Genomic DNA, 15,459 nt, shown 5'->3' on the forward strand with positions numbered 1-15,459 from the left:
GTTGGACAGTGATCCTATATCCTAGGTAATGAGGCTGTTAAAGCAGCTGATCTCTGTTCAGCCTATGTAAGTGGGACCCAGTCTCTGGGCGACTTGGGTAAACCGGTATAGACTTTAACAGGGTGACTAGCAGTGACAGCAGCAGTAAGACCCCCATTTCTAATGTGGCGTTAGGGCTGGAGATTAGATGTGGACAGGGGTGTCTGAGTCCTACATAGCAGGGCTGGAATGGGGCTGGATTACTAGTCTGAGATCTGGGTTCATGCAGCAACCACACTTTTTTACTCACACTGTTCATCTGGGCTTGGGTGGAAGGAGGCTGATGAGGATTTGGGGGAAATCAAGGGACTCTCCCTGGCACTGCATGAAGTCGCAGAACTAGTGGCAAAAGTCCAGACTTTGGAGACAACTACTACTCGGGTGGGAGCCCCAGCCCTGCCTCTTGCCTGCGATTTCGCCAATCTGACTGCGCTTGCTGGAGACGGGAAATGTGGCAGGGCACTGCATCCCCCAACACATGTAGGAACTCAGAGAATGCCAGTTATTACAATAACCCTTAAGATAACACCAATTCGATGCAGAAGTCTTTTAAATATCATAAGCCTCGTCGTTTTATTCCACATGGTTTTCTAGGTAACCAAATTCTCGGAGGTGCGTTGCAGGGCCATCTTCGCATCCCGGCCATGCCCAGCAGGACGGTGTTCTCTAAAAGGCACCGATGCCCCATTTCAACCCCAAGGAGACTGCGGACCTCGACTTGCGGCCCCCACCAGGGCCGGTCCGCCCTCACTCCACCCTCTGAGGCTGGGGCGGAGTCGACCGGCCGGCCCCGAGACCCCTCGCCTTCCTCGTGAAGCAAGGCCCCGGAAGCCGCGGCTCTTACATAACCCGGATGATGTAAGGGCGGGCGACTCTCGCGGGGCGGGACCAGGGCGGAGGCCGCGCCGGGAGCGCGGCGGGGCTTGGTGTGCGGCGCGCCCGCCATGTCCCTGTACCGCAGCGTCGTGTGGTTCACCAAGGGGCTGCGCGAGGACACCAAGTAAGGCGCGCGGCGGGGCGTGGGTCCCGGGCTGTCACGTGGCCCGCCTCGGCGCGGGCTAGCGGGGTTGGCGTGGACGCGCCCGCGGCTCCTTCGCCCTCTCGCTGGCCCGACTAAGCGAGTCCAGAACGACTGGGGCGCCTGCCGTCTACTGGTCCGCGGCTGGGCGTGGGGCGGTCGCCAGACTCCAGCCCCTCAACGCCCGCGACCGAGACTGGCGCCCGAGGGGCGGGACTGTGGCGCGCCCAGGCCCAGGGCCGTCCCACTGACGTCAGGCGGCCCCGGAGCCAACGAGCCTCCTGGGCGTCACCTCCGCGCTCTGCTGGGTGTGCTGGAAATGTCTTCGTGGTGCTGCTGCGGCGTCAGATAGGGCTGGATCTAAATCGCTAGCCCAGGCTCTGTCCTCGTACCTTTGGGTGTGTTTCCTTTAAGAAGATGCGGCACCTGGACTGCGACCTTTGGCTCCAGCTGGAACTTTTCAGCCTGGGTCTCCAGCCAGTGTGGCCGTGCACCCAGTGTGTGCTTCTGGGGAACAGTGCGTGGTGGTTTTGTCGCCCCATGATCACGCTCAGTGTGCCCTAGTTGGCTCTCCACCTCGTTGTTTTAAGAGGTGACAGGTTCCTGTGACGAGGACAGATGGAGGTTTTCTCTTGGAATTGATTAGGCTCACCGCTGGTTCTCAACCCTGTCTGCACATCAGCATCACTGGGCGAGAATTAAAAGTACCCAGTTTTCAGGCCCCGTCCCTACAGATTCTGATTCAGTGGGTCTGCACAGGGGCCTGGACTGGCGTTTCATCCAAATCCCGCAGGTGATTCTCACTTCTGAGAGGCTTCTCCTTTCACTGGGGCACTTTCAGTTCCCACGGCAACCTGCCAGCATTCCTAGGGGAGGTAGGAGTTGCAACTCCCTTCTGTTCGCCCCACATTGTTTTGGGGAAAGTTCAGCTCTGCCTCAGGAGCCCCTGCTGCAGAGAATGGTGGGGAGTGTAGCCGTGCGCCCTGTCCCACTGTTTTTAGGGGAGTACAGTGGCAGCCTCTTTCCTTCAAAGGGGTGTCCTCTGGCAATGACCATTAATTGCTGGATCTTTCCACATTACACAGCATGAAAGCTTGAGTCAGTTTCCAAGCCGGGGTGGGCCCCAAGGAAAGCAGGCTGTAAAAATCTCTCTGAGGACTCTCTCTCTGTTTCCCCACCTTGAGGGAAGGTAGAAGTGAGGCCAAGGGGCCCAATTCACCACACATTGGTGGGGGAAGGGAGGGGAGGGGAAGGCGGCTGGCAAAGTTAGATGGGTTTTCCTGCTCTTGTGGATTTAGTGAATGGGACAGAAAAACAACAACCTTATTTTGACTTCAGTGTGAGAGCGCGGAGTTAGAGTTTACAGCGTTTCTCTTGGCACAAGGATTTTTATAAAGCCTCCCTTTATTGGGCTCCTAGGCAGGAGGATCTAATCACTGTTTCCTCAACTTTGCTGAACCTAATAATTCCCTGGGGCAGTTTTAAACAGACTCCTAAACCCTGGGCAAGTGTAGATGGGTCCTAAGCAAATTCCATATTTGGGTAAATTGAGGGTGTGGGGAGACACGGGTACCTGCCAGCTTCCCCCTCCCCATCCCTGTCACCTCAGGTTCAGGAAACAGTAAGTACAAATGCCCTCTCAGCTTGAATCAAAATCACGGGCAAGGCACATGAAACCACAGGTTGCCAAGCAAGCACTTCTGAGTCAGTAGGCAGGGCATTGCCGACAGGTTTCCAGGTGATGCTGATGCAGCTTGTCTGGGGACTGCCCTTTGGCACCGAGGCTGGGTGTTGAAGAATGGAACACCCAGCCTTTGGCTTGATCACCTACCTTCTGGTGACTATGGGAAAGTCACGTATGTGTGTGTTTGAAAAATAGAGACTGATATCTAGAGTTTGTGAAAACAAACTGCTTCCCCAATAAGGGGCTGAGTACATAAAAGACAAGTCTTTTTAACAACAGATCGAACCAGGATGGAATTCTTGTATTAAGGCAAGATCCAAGGCAGAGGACAGAGGGTGGGGACACGTCCTGCAGGCCAGGCTGATACTGCCCGCCTGGCAGCACTCCCAGCATGGAGTTTGAGGAAGAGGTTTAACCCAGAGGAGCCATGCTCAGGAAACATTCGGATCAACGTGGAGCCAGAGGCTAATGTCCCCTTTGGCTGGGGCTGGGTATCACAGAAAAGCCAGTCAGCTTCCTGCCCCTGAAGAAGGGCGCTTCAGGCCCGTTCCCTGTGGACTGCTGTTTTTCTGGCTCTATTGTATTTGGGAAGTTCTCACTCATTCCCCACAATGCCTCCTCCTAGCTAAGCCCCTATGCAATGACTCAGGCCCTTGCCTCTACCGGAAAAGTCTTTCACAGAGATTCCAGGGCTCACGTCTGTGTATGGGGGGAAAAATCTTCCAGTTTCCTCTTTGTAGTTTAAAATGCTCTCAAAGTCCCTGCTGATTTGAAGACGTGGGGGCCAAATGAGGTTAAGTTTGAACATGGAAGGTGCTGTCATGATTAATAGTAATAATAATCACGTCGTCGGGCCCGGTGGCTCAGGCCTGTAATCCCAGCACTTTGGGAAGCCGAAGTGGATCACCTGAGGTCAGGTGTTAAAGATCAGCCTGGCCAACATGGTGAAACCCTATCTCTACTAAAAAATACCAAAATTAGCCGGGAGTGGTGACGGGCACTTATAACCCCAGCTACTCGGGAGGCTGAAGCAGGAGAATCACTTGAACCTGGGAGGCGGAGGTTGCAGTGAGACGAGATTGCGCCACTGCACTCCATCCTGGGCGACAGTGTGGGACTTAGTCTCAAATAATAATAATAATAATAATGTCAACTGCTAATTATTGAGCTCCTAATATGTTCCAAGTGCCGTCATAAGTGCCTTACACACAGCATCGCATTTAGGCTGCCCAAGAGGTCTCTCATATTATTCCCTTTCTGCAGATGAGGAGATAAGAGCTCAGAAAGGTTAAGTCAACACAAGTTTGCACAGCTAGTAAGAGGCTGAACTGTGACTTAAATCCAGGTTGTTCGGTCCAAGCCCTTGTTATTGATATTTTTTGGTTTCAAGTCAACCTTTCAGGAAGGCTTTGGAATAAGAAGTCTTGTTTGCCACTCACAGCAGAAGCAATGGGTAGGGTGTTTTCTAAGCTGCCCTGCATGTTCTGGTGAGTTACAGATGGTGAAAACAGGAACATTTTTCTTGTTCTCTTAAGAACATCTGGCTTGACTGAAACAAGTGGCAATGCCTGCCCTGTGGCAATGACTTTCAAACCAAACCCAAGCTCATAAACATCCTTTGGCCGCTTCCCCGAGTTCCAGAGCATGTAACTGGCAGTTGTGCTGTACCAGGGCATGGGGCAGGAGGCCAGCTGTTAGCTACCCATTTGTAAACAGGTCCTGTGGGAGGGCTGTCGGCATGTGTGGAGCCTTGCGATCAGAGTCCTGTTCTGCATTGCAGGGGAGAAATCTCTTGACTCCGTGGGTGAGAGATGTAAGCTCTGAGACCCCAGCCTGCCTGTGCGTGGGCAGAGTCTGCCCTCTGGGCCTCCTCCTGCCGACGCCACCATTCTGCCACCACTGCCCTCAGCCAATTTCATAGCCAGGAAATACTGGAAGAGTAAAGGTAGGGAGGTATCCCAAAAGGAATGGGAGAGAGAAACAGTTAAGGAACTCACGGTTGCATCTATCCAATATGATGCCTTTGTGCAAATCAGAAAAAATACCTCTTCTGCAATATGCTTTTCTGCCACCTGCCAGAACATTATCTTAATGCAGATACAAATCTCCCATCATTCTGATCTGAATGGCACTCCCTAGAGCTGTTCAGTGCATATCCTGTGTCCCTGAAGGAGCCTTGGCTTCCTCTGATGGGTGCAGAGCTTAAATAACTCCACCGTTCTCCTCCTTTATTCCCTACTTGCAAATCTCCCCCATTTCTCCAAGCAGGCAAGTATATCTGTCCTGCAATGCAATAAGCACAATGCAGATGGTCTCCTAAACTTCCCGAAACCTGCCCCCCACAATAGGGAAAAGAGCAATTCATCTGTCAAGGGATTTTTTTCTTTTTGACACTCCCCAGGATTGGGGCAGTCAGAGGAAGACAATTTGGATGCCAAAATGTTGGAATCTCCAATGTTTTCAAAAGTTTGGGAAGATCATGGTCCAGGAAATGCAGGCCCTGCGATGGTGGTATTCATGAGAGCAGGGAGGGTGAGGGAGAAAGGAGTTTCGTGATGTGTTGGGAGAGGCAGAGACAGCAATAATGCCATCCTAGAATTAGGCTTTCTCCTGCAGGGGTTTGTGTTCCCCTCTCCTTATAGCTGGTCTTCCCATGGGTCTGCTGTTTCTAGGAGTGGCTATGAATCTGCGTCCAAAGACTTTGTGCCTCATAACTTGGAGGTCCAGGTTCCTGGAAGATTCTTCTTGGTCACTGGAGGAAACAGCGGCACTGGCAAAGCAACTGCCCTTGAAATCGCTAAGCGAGATAAGCAGCTGCTAACACATGTGTCCACTGAGCCCCATGGCCAGACTGTGGCCAGTCTACACAGAGGAGGGTACCCTGTGTCACAGGAGGTCAGGAAGTCCTGGACGGCGATCCCGTGGTTCTGGGCACAGCTGCCAGCTTTCTGAGCTTTGAGCTAGAGGTGGCTAAAGTAATGGGAGCCCTTTCCTCAACACTTAATTAATTCACAGGAGAGCTTGAGCCCTGCCCACGTGTCCCAGTGTTTTCTGATTAAGAACAGCGAGGGGCTCAAGCCCAGTGGAATTTAATTTAAAAAAACGTGGACACCTGGTCTCTAACTCATGTCTTCTCAATGAGACTCTTCTGGGGTGAGAGATGGGGAGGGGGAGCCTCGGAGTCCACCACAATTTGGATATGGATGGTAGTTATGAACCAATGCCGTCAAAATACCTGGAGTGCATTGAACTGAACTTCCTCCTTGCTGGGGTCCAGCCTCCAGGGCTAGGGCAGCCTCCCGCTTCCCTCCCCTAACCTTGACTATAAAGAGGCGCTTCAGGTGCCCTGTAGAGTCTTCAGTCAGCAGAAGTCTTCCTCATGGTAACTGCCAGAATTTCCTGCATGAGCTCCATGGTCCTGGGTCACCAAATGGCTCTGCAGTGGCTAGAAAAGTTTGCTCCATCTCTCCAGAGCCTCTTCTGGAAAAATGGATGTTCCAGCAGAAGATGGGGAACTAGGTTGTGAATTTATCACTTTTTAAAATGCTGAAGATGTTTTCTTTTTTCCTCTCTTTAAATCCAAGTTAGGCATTTTTCAGGGGACTATTATATCATTTGAAGCTTTATTTAATTATCTGCCAAGTCAGGGAGAGGATTAATTGCATCTTAGCAGCTGGGAAGCACTCTGAAGTGTGGAGAGGAGGAGAGAGAAGAGGGGCTAGTGTTGTGGTTAGCCTGTAGCCTCCCATGAAACAGACCCCATTTAATCAAGTGGGTGTTTTTTAGTAAAGAAAGCAGAGTCCATAATGATTTCTTCTTAGCTGCCACGGCGAAGGCATTCTGTTTTAAATTGACCTTGATTGATGACGGTGTGGCATTTGCTGGGATAATATGACGGCTGCTGATGGATTCAACATTCAGTCAATACGTGAGTCCCTACTACATGCTAGGCAAGTGGTTCTCTGCTTTGACTGAACATTACATCACCAGGGGAGCTTGTAAAACGTACCCAGGCCTGGGCCCATCGCCTAGATCTTTAAAAGCTCCCTAGGTGAGTGTAAAGTGCAGCCAGGGTTAACACCGCTGGGTCAGCTACTATGCTAGATGCTAGGGAGGCAGATGTGACTCAGATCAATGTTTCTTATCCTTGATGTGTTCAGGCCCTCAAAAAATCAGGATGTTATCCCAGAGGCACTGTCAGCACAGACAGACGGGAAGGTTCCAGTACCTCCCTCACGATCGCCCTCGCTGCTCTAACTCTGGGAACCACCCATCTAGGTTTAACAGAAGAGTGTCAATTGTGAGCCCAGATGTCTTCATTTTTCATTCGGAAGACCTGGTTTCTGTAGCTCTCGCTGTAACTCACAGATGGTTTCATTGAATTCCACCAGATGGCACAGTTCACCTGGTTTGTCGAGATCAAGCCGGCGCAGAAGATGCCAGGGGTGAGATCATCCGGGAGAGCGGTAACCAGGTGAGCAGCTCCTCACCCCTCCTGCTGGGTTTCCTCGCCTCCATGGTCAGCTGTGAGGAGGCTGGACTCCTGCCCACGTTCCCTGGGTTGACGATGGCCTGTGTTTGTGCTTCTGCGTTGGAAGCAGCCTCAGCCAGCAGAGAGCTGGGCCCTGCTTTTGGGTGGCTAGGTTTGACAAGAGGATAAGTGGGGCACTGAGGCTTGACCGCATGGTCCTGAGCTGCCTGTGAAACCAGCAGAGGCCAGCAGGCAGAGGCTCATTACAGTGGACAGTGATACTCAGTGATACTTCCAGGCTCCTCACCCCAGAGGGAGCCCACATCAGCGACACACAGCAAGGGTCACCGGGGTGCCGTGGAGCCATGCATTGACCCGATGTCTTCTAATAAAGAGAAGCACCAGCAGCGTTTGGGTCTTGATGAGAGCTACTTTCTGACATGGGCTTTCAGAGCTGCCTCATATTTTGTGGTCTTTCTCTTCTGAAAGAGCTGGAACCATGATTGGCTACATAATTAGTGGGGCTCGGTGCAAAATGAAAATGCACGACCCTTGTGTAAAAGTTATTTAGAATTTCTTTTTTTTTTTTTGAGACAGAGTCTTGCTCTGTCGCCCAGGCTGGAGTGCAGTGGCCGGATCTCAGCTCACTGCAAGCTCCGCCTCCCGGGTTTACGCCATTCTCCTGCCTCAGCCTCCTGAGTAGCTGGGACTACAGGCGCCCGCCACGTCACCCGGCTAGTTTTTTGTATTTTTTAGTAGAGACGGGGTTTCACCGTGTTAGCCAGGATGGTCTCGATCTCCTGACCTCGTGATCCGCCCGCCTCGGCCTCCCAAAGTGCTGGGATTACAGGCTTGAGCCACCGCACCCGGCCCTTATTTAGAATTTCTACACAACAAAGGCAGAACATCAAACCAAGCTTGAGGCCTTTCCAATCTCAGGGCCTGTGCAGCTGTATAGATCGTATTCCCGTGATACATCGTGCAGCCATGAGGCTGGCCCTGGATGGAAAACCCTGACCCCAGAAAGGACCCTCAGTCACCATGGCTGGTCGCTCACTGTCACTGAAGAATGCCCTCATTCCATTCCCACCTCTTCTCTAGGAGACCCCACAATTGGAGAGCCCGTAGGAGGGGAGCCGGGGAGGGACAGACGGTACCCACCCTCAGGCATGGACCCTAGCCAAAGAAAAGAATGCCCCTGTCTAGGATGGAATATTTTGCATCAACTTTGAAATAACATTTTCACACCAAGTGTCTGTTCCTTTCCCTTTCTCGTGGAAATCCCCAGTCTCATGCCATCAGGTGCCTCACAGAGGCTTAGTGCTGGCGGCCAGTGTGAGGGTCTCTAAATCTTCCTGTAATGTCTGCAAGTGCCGCTGCGATCTGCGGGCTGCAGTTCTCGAGATTGAAAGCTGGCTGTCTGCCTGCTGATAACTTTCAGTGGTGCTGCTGCAGGATGCAACAAGAATACTAATCTCAGGCCGCGGGCAGGAGGAGGTTTGCCTGGATTCCAGCCCTCTGTGGTGTGGGCCACAGGATTTTAAAAGTATATTTAAATGGAAAACGATGATAATATGGATCTGTTTGTAATATCCAGCCAGGCTTATATCCAATTCCACCATCTTTAGGAGGGGTAGAGAGCTGAAAAGGGGAGCAAGCATGTTCCTGCACTGGGGAGAAAGCGATCCCTTGCCTCCTGCCCCCCTCACCTCCATACAGATACACTTAATGGGATTTGAATGCACACACAGGACATTCACTGCTCTCTCAGGTTTATAAGTGGCCTCCAGCACTCAGAGGTAGAGTGTCCAGGATGAGGGTACCTGTCGGCTTATGCCAGTGTCTGGTTTCCCTGACTCAGTGTCTCCTCCATGCTCTGCCAGGGATCAGCTGTGCCTCCCTGCTTATGAAGAGGCCCCACTCCACAGCTTCGTCTGGTCTGCCTTTGGTAGGCAGCCCACACACAAAAGTATGGTATGCAGGATGGAGTTAGGCTCTGATACGAGTCCTGGTTTTGCACTTTCTGGCCTGTGAGCTTGGGCCAGAAAGTTCTTAGCTTCCCTGAACCTTCACTTCCTCATTAAGAAATAGGGGTAACTTGACTTTATTCGTTTTTTAACATGTATTTAAGGGTGAACCGTATGCCAAGCAGCATGCTGGGTGCCGGAGACACGGTGATTGGGACAGACCTAGCCCCTGACAGTCTTGTGCAGGGTACAAGTGATTAACAAGCAGTTTCCTTGAAGTGTGTGTGCCTGCCCTGGGCCTGGCCTCTGTGCTCTGTGTCACAGTGGGAGTGCATTGGGGGACAAATAGTATGAACCCCAAGGTATGTGTTTCTTCCGTTCCTACAACCAGATAGCTTTTGGCTGGGTTTGGCCAATGGCAGGTATTAGAGGAAGATTGGTAGGTGGAAGAAAGTGGGGAATTGAGAGATATTGGCTTCCCTGGTGATGGCTGAATCTCCTCTCTGGTTCTTCCTTCTGGTTCCTGGGCTCAGGCCACACTGCATTCTCCCTTTGTTCCCTGAGCCTAGGGCTGGTGGTAGTTTCCTGTTGTTACTAATCTCTGGGTTACTTCACCAATGGTGGTTGAGTTCTCACCTTCCTTAATCACCTGGGAAATCAATCCTTGCATTCAATTCCCTCTGTTGAAAGAGGTGTCTGTTAGATGTTACTGAACTAACATGATAAGGGCTACAAGATGGGAAGCTCAGGGTATCCTAAGAACAAACAGCTCTCAATCAATAGAAGTAGCTACTGTTATTGTTGTTGGTATTATTATTGTTTATACTAGGATTATTACCACTCTCAACCTTACATTCTCTGCTTCAAGTTTGTTCTGTTTAACTAGTGCTTAGGCCCTGCTTAGTGGGAGGTAGAAGCCTACAAGCCCCCAGAAGCAGAAGAGATGTGTGGTAAAGCTGTGAGGGCACTGGAGCAGCTGGTCCTGCCTACATGGTTGGGTGAACAAAGAAAGAAGGTCCCTTGGGCAGGAGGGTCAGGGTGAGGTATGCAGCAGGCCAGCTGAGCCAGGGAGTACAGGCACCACGTAAGACTCAGGGTCATGTGGGGATCTCAGCTGCTTGTACACGCTGGCTTGGTGAGATCAGGTGTTTGGCCATATAGAGAGGTGAGTATCATGCCGAAGTGATCTTTCAGAGAGGTTATGTGTGGCCTAACCTTGGGGAAAGGAGTACTGGTTACTGTAGAGCAGACTTCCGGCTCACCAGTCCACTGGACACGATGCTCCCAAAGGGCCTGGGGAGAAACAGGCTGGACCTTTCTCCCCAGGCTTCTGGTTGCAGTTCAGCCCCGCCTTACTGCCTGGCTCCAGACTTTTGTCTAGCAGTTATCCCCAGGGGCAACATTAAAAACAAACAAACAAACAAAAACCCTTCTATTTTATTTATTATTTTTTGAGATAGGCTCTCACTTGGGATTTTTGAGATAGGCTCTCACAGTTGGGATTTGTCTGATGTCTTTCTCATGATTACACTGGAGTTACGGGTTTTACAGGGAACCATCACAGAGGTACAGGTGCCTGGGCAACGTGTTTCAGTCCTGCAGGCTTCCTGATGTGGCTGGAAGGTTCTGTGAAAGCACTTAGGTCTTGTGGGGGATTAACTCCACCAACATCACATGCCACGATAAAAAACAGGTTTCTACTCTCCAGCTCTTCCAGGCCAATGTGATTTCTAGCTTCTTGAGAATGGTTGGTTTAGCTTCCCAAGACCTCAGTGGTTTTACGAAATACCACCTCATTTCTCCAGAATGATTTCTACTTAACAAAGCACCTCCGTGCACTGTTTACCGTGCTTATTGCGGGAACTGCTCTGATTGGGGGATCAGTCCCCATGATGTCACCTCATGACTCCTGGGCCATACAGCCGCTATAGATGGTGGCTCATCTGCAGAAAGGGTCCCAGCTGAGTTTTGTTTTGTTCAGTTTCAGTAACCATGCTTTGTCACAGTGGGGCCCGGTGGCTGCTAAGGTGAGCCTTCTCGTTGTGTGGCTCTGCAGATTGGGACTCTTACACACATGCACCTGTTTCCAGTTCCTTCTCCTGGCCACAACAGACTGCTGGCCTTTCCTTCTGCGTGCTTTGTGGCCTCCTGTTTTGCCTCAGAGGGACACAGATGATTTCCTTCCTCTCTTCATAGTGCTTCATGTCACCAGCTCTGTGGCTGATTTGTCTAGGACAGTGATTCTCTCTTCCCTGCTGCTACCTCCTTTTCACTCTGAGACATCTCAGGCGCTTCCAGGAAGCTCAGAGAACTTGTGGAATGTTTCAAGCAGAATTGGTTTTAGTTCACTTGAGTTTTGTTGCTGTTTTAACCTGGAGTTTGTATATATGTTAACACATCGCTTTCTGGTAGGAGGGAGTTTTAGGGTGGTTGCAGACAAGGCCTCAAAATGGAAGGATTAGGTGTCTAGACTCAGTTTGCAGTCGTTGGTACAGGCTCCCGGCTGACTCAGATATGACTCAGCAGCCTTGTTCGCTCTGGCTGGGTGAGGGCCTTCATAGGCATTTTAAAAGAGAATAGCTCTGTACAGACAACATTTTTCCTATCCTTTGAAGGCAGAGGAATATCCAGTTGGGCCAGGCTTAAGCTGAATGTGGTGTTCAACCTGACTCGACTTTCTGAGTCATGAAAATGTGGAGTTGCTTCTGTCTCGTGTGTCTCAGGTGAAAAAACAATATGTTTTAAGATGAGTAGAAAGAAATTCTGGGGCCGGGCGCGGTGGCTCAAGCCTGTAATCCCAGCACTTTGGGAGGCCGAGACGGGCGGATCACGAGGTCAGGAGATCGAGACCATCCTGGCTAACACGGTGAAACCCCGTCTCTACTAAAAATACAAAAAATTAGCCAGGCGAGTTGGTGGGCGCCTGTGGTCCCAGCCACTCGGGAGGCTGAGGCAGGAGAATGGCGTGAACCCAGGAGGCAGAGGTTGCGGTGAGCTGAGATCCGGCCACTGCTCTCTAGCCTGGGCGACAGAGCAAGACTCCGTCTCAAAAAAAAAAAGAAATTCTGACTACAGCTTTGGGTTTGATAGCTTAATGGGAAACTCAGGCAGGGCACAGAACTTGCCTGCTTTGTCAAAGGAGTTGTGGCTCTTGCTCAGATCGTCGTCTGCAGGTTCAGTGCTTGCATGCCTGCAGCAGCAGGAATTTCTGCCTTGGGTTAGTGATAGGTCGTATATGTCCACTGATGCTCAGAGAGGGCGCCGTTGCATTCACTGGATGCCAAGAATGCAAATTTGGACTTAGGTACTGGGTACAGAGAAAAATGTTTAAACAGCCAAGGTCCGTTATTCAACTACCATGCCTATGACTGTGTAATACCATAAGGAGAAAGGGCGCATTAGACAGGCTCCCTTGCTCACGGAGTTCTAAGTCTCCTGGGGAGGTGGCTTTGTCCAGTGATAACCATGATACAAGGCAGAGATTGAAAAGTGTCATGACCAAGGACTAAGGGTCACAGCAGAAGTTATTTCATTTATGATGTACCTAAGATACTGTCTTAAGAGCAAAATTTTGACCAAAAAAAAAAAAAAAAGATCAGTAGCAGGGAACTCTGACATATCCATGCAAAGGTATGTTATGTAGTCATTAAAAGGAATACGGTGGAGTCATATATAACAAAATCGTCTCCAAGACCTCTTGTAAGTCCTACAACTCAATAGCAAAACAAACAACGACGTAACTTATAACCCGATTTGAAAATGGTGTAAGGACTTGAATAGACATTTCTCCAAAGAAGATATACAAATGGTCAACACAAGCTGGCCACGGTGGCTCATGCCTGTAATCCCAGAACTTTGGGAGGCCAAAGCAGGCAGCTCACTTGAGGTCAGGAGTTCAAGACCACCCTGGCCAATGTGGTGAAACACCGTCTCTCCTAAAAATATAAAAATTAGCTGGGCATGGTGGCATGCACCTCTAGTGCCACCTACTTGGGAGGCTGAGGCAGGAGAATCGCTTGAACCTGGGAGGTGGAGGTTGCAGTGAGCCAAAATTGCGCCACTGTATTCCAGCCTGGGTGACAGAGCGCAGTGGCACTCTTTTTCGCAAGAAAAAAAAAAAAATGGCCGACATATATATGAAAAAATACTTTTAATGTCAGTAGTCATCAGGGACATGCAAATCCAAACCAGAGTGAAACATCACCTCACACCTCTCGGGATGGCTATTGTGAAAACAAAAAGACAAAAAATGTTTGTTAGGTTGTGGAGAAATTGGAACCCTTGCACACCATTTGTGGGAATGCAAAATGGTGGAGCCACTATGGAAAACAGTATGGAGGTTCCTCAAAAAAAATTCAAAATAGAGCTACCATCTGACCCAGCAATTACACTTCTGGGTACTAATCCAAGGGAATTGAAAGCAGGATCCTGAAGAGCCAGTAGCACTGCCACAGTCATTGCAGCATTATTCACAATAGCCAAGATGTGGCAACAGCTTAAATGTCCATCGACAGATGAATGGACAAAGAAAATGTGGTCCATACATACACACATTGGACTATCATTCAGCCTTAAAAGGAAAGAAATCCTGCAATGACATGGATGAACCTGGAGGACCTAACCTAAGTTCAATAAACCAGGCACAGAAAGACAAAGACTGTACAATTTCACTTATGTGAGGTATCCATAGTACTCACAATTCATAGAACCAAAGGGTGGAATGGTGGTTGCCAGGGACTGGGGAAAGGAGGAATGTGGAGTTACTATCAAAGGGTACAAAGTTTCAGTTCGGCAAGGTGAATAAACTCTAGAGGTGCACTGTATAGCATTGTGCCTAGTCGGCATGCTGGAAATTTTGTTAAGAGGCTAGATCTCATATTAAGTATTCTTATCACAATAAAATAAATAAGTAAAAATTGTTTTTACCACCAAAAACTAAAATACATATTGTTAAGTGCAAAAGATGGATGTAGAACAATGCATAGTCTGATCCTATTTGTGTGGAATATATATATATATATAATCTTAAAATATATATAGTATATATAGTATATGCTTAAAATATTTCTGGATGATTCACAAAAAACTGTGAACAATGGTTTATTTTTGAGGAGTGGGACTGGTATTTTTCGTTTTATATCATTTCAAAGTATTTGCTTTTAAAAAATCGTGTACTCTTTAAAAATTCAAAGTGCTAGTTTGTATCTTTTTAAAAAGGGTTGGTTTATTTATTTATTTTGCTTTCTAATTTAGAACATTTTTCTGCACATTGTGGACTTGTCTGATCCCAAGAAAATCTGGAAATTTGTTGAAAATTTCATGCAGGAACATAAACTCCATGTTCTGGTGAGCTTTGTAAACATAAGTGGAGAATAAAGTCATGTTGTCCCATTGTTTCCATCTGTGGATGTGGACGGATATGTATGTTTGTGTGTCTTTATGGAATAATCTTAGTAAGACTCTCTTATGCTTGGGCCTGTTCATGGAATCAACTTTACTCATTGGATTTAAGAGGAGACCCATGTGGTTAGATTAGTGGGGAAAGGAAGGGGCCATCCACTGGGTAGGTATTGTGGGAGGATAGACGTGTTCCACGTTTTATAAAATGTTGATTTGTATATAAATATTTCTCAGTTCTGTAGATTTGGGGATTGGTGTATTGAAATTAGAAGCTTTTTTCATCCAAAAGAATACCTCCTACAGACAAGCAAATCTTTTAGTAACATAATTAGCACAAAACTCCACAGAGAGCCTGGGTGGACTCAGATAGAAAGAGTCCCAGTATGCTCTTCCCAGATATTCCACTTTGAGCTAAGTTGCTTTTCTATCCAAAGACTTTCTGATGTGCTCTAAAATGTTGTTCCAGAGTCTGGAATTGTGCTATCCAGTATGGCTGTGAAGCATTTGAAATGTAGCTAGTCCAAACCGAGATGTGCTGTAAGTGTATAAATTAGCAGGTTTCAAAGCCTAAAAAAAAATCATGTATGCCATCTCATTAATATTCTATATTGATTGCATGTTAAAATGATGCTACTTTGGATATATTTGGTTTAAAATCTTATTAATTTTACCAGTTTCTTGTTACCTTTTCAATGTGGCTACTAGAAATCTTAAGATTAGATATTTCTATTGGACGGTGCTGGACTAGATGAATTTCCAGAGCACTTTCTCATGAATTAGGTTGCCTGGCCCAGCTGTCTCGCTTGGCGATCTTTGCACAGTTCTGTGGCTGAGTGCTCTGCACAAGTGGTATTTTCCTGCAAGGGGTTTGGAGTGAAGA

The 15,459-nt window shown here is 48.8% G+C and overlaps 1 protein-coding gene across 1 annotated transcript in view; it reads left to right on the plus strand.

Annotated features, from left to right (window-relative positions):
• The first annotated feature begins 592 nt into the window (after positions 1 to 592).
• DHRS12 (dehydrogenase/reductase 12) overlaps positions 593 to 15,459 on the plus strand; it is a 35,613-nt gene continuing 20,746 nt past the window's right edge. The window contains 4 exon segments of the mRNA XM_023187324.2: positions 593 to 1,039; positions 5,414 to 5,545; positions 7,131 to 7,215; positions 14,433 to 14,525. Of these exon segments, the coding sequence (XP_023043092.1) occupies positions 984 to 1,039; positions 5,414 to 5,545; positions 7,131 to 7,215; positions 14,433 to 14,525 (366 nt within the window). The 5' untranslated portion in view covers positions 593 to 983.

The sequence above is a fragment of the Piliocolobus tephrosceles genome, chromosome X (assembly GCF_002776525.5).
Source record: "Piliocolobus tephrosceles isolate RC106 chromosome X, ASM277652v3, whole genome shotgun sequence".
Taxonomy (NCBI): domain Eukaryota; kingdom Metazoa; phylum Chordata; class Mammalia; order Primates; family Cercopithecidae; genus Piliocolobus; species Piliocolobus tephrosceles.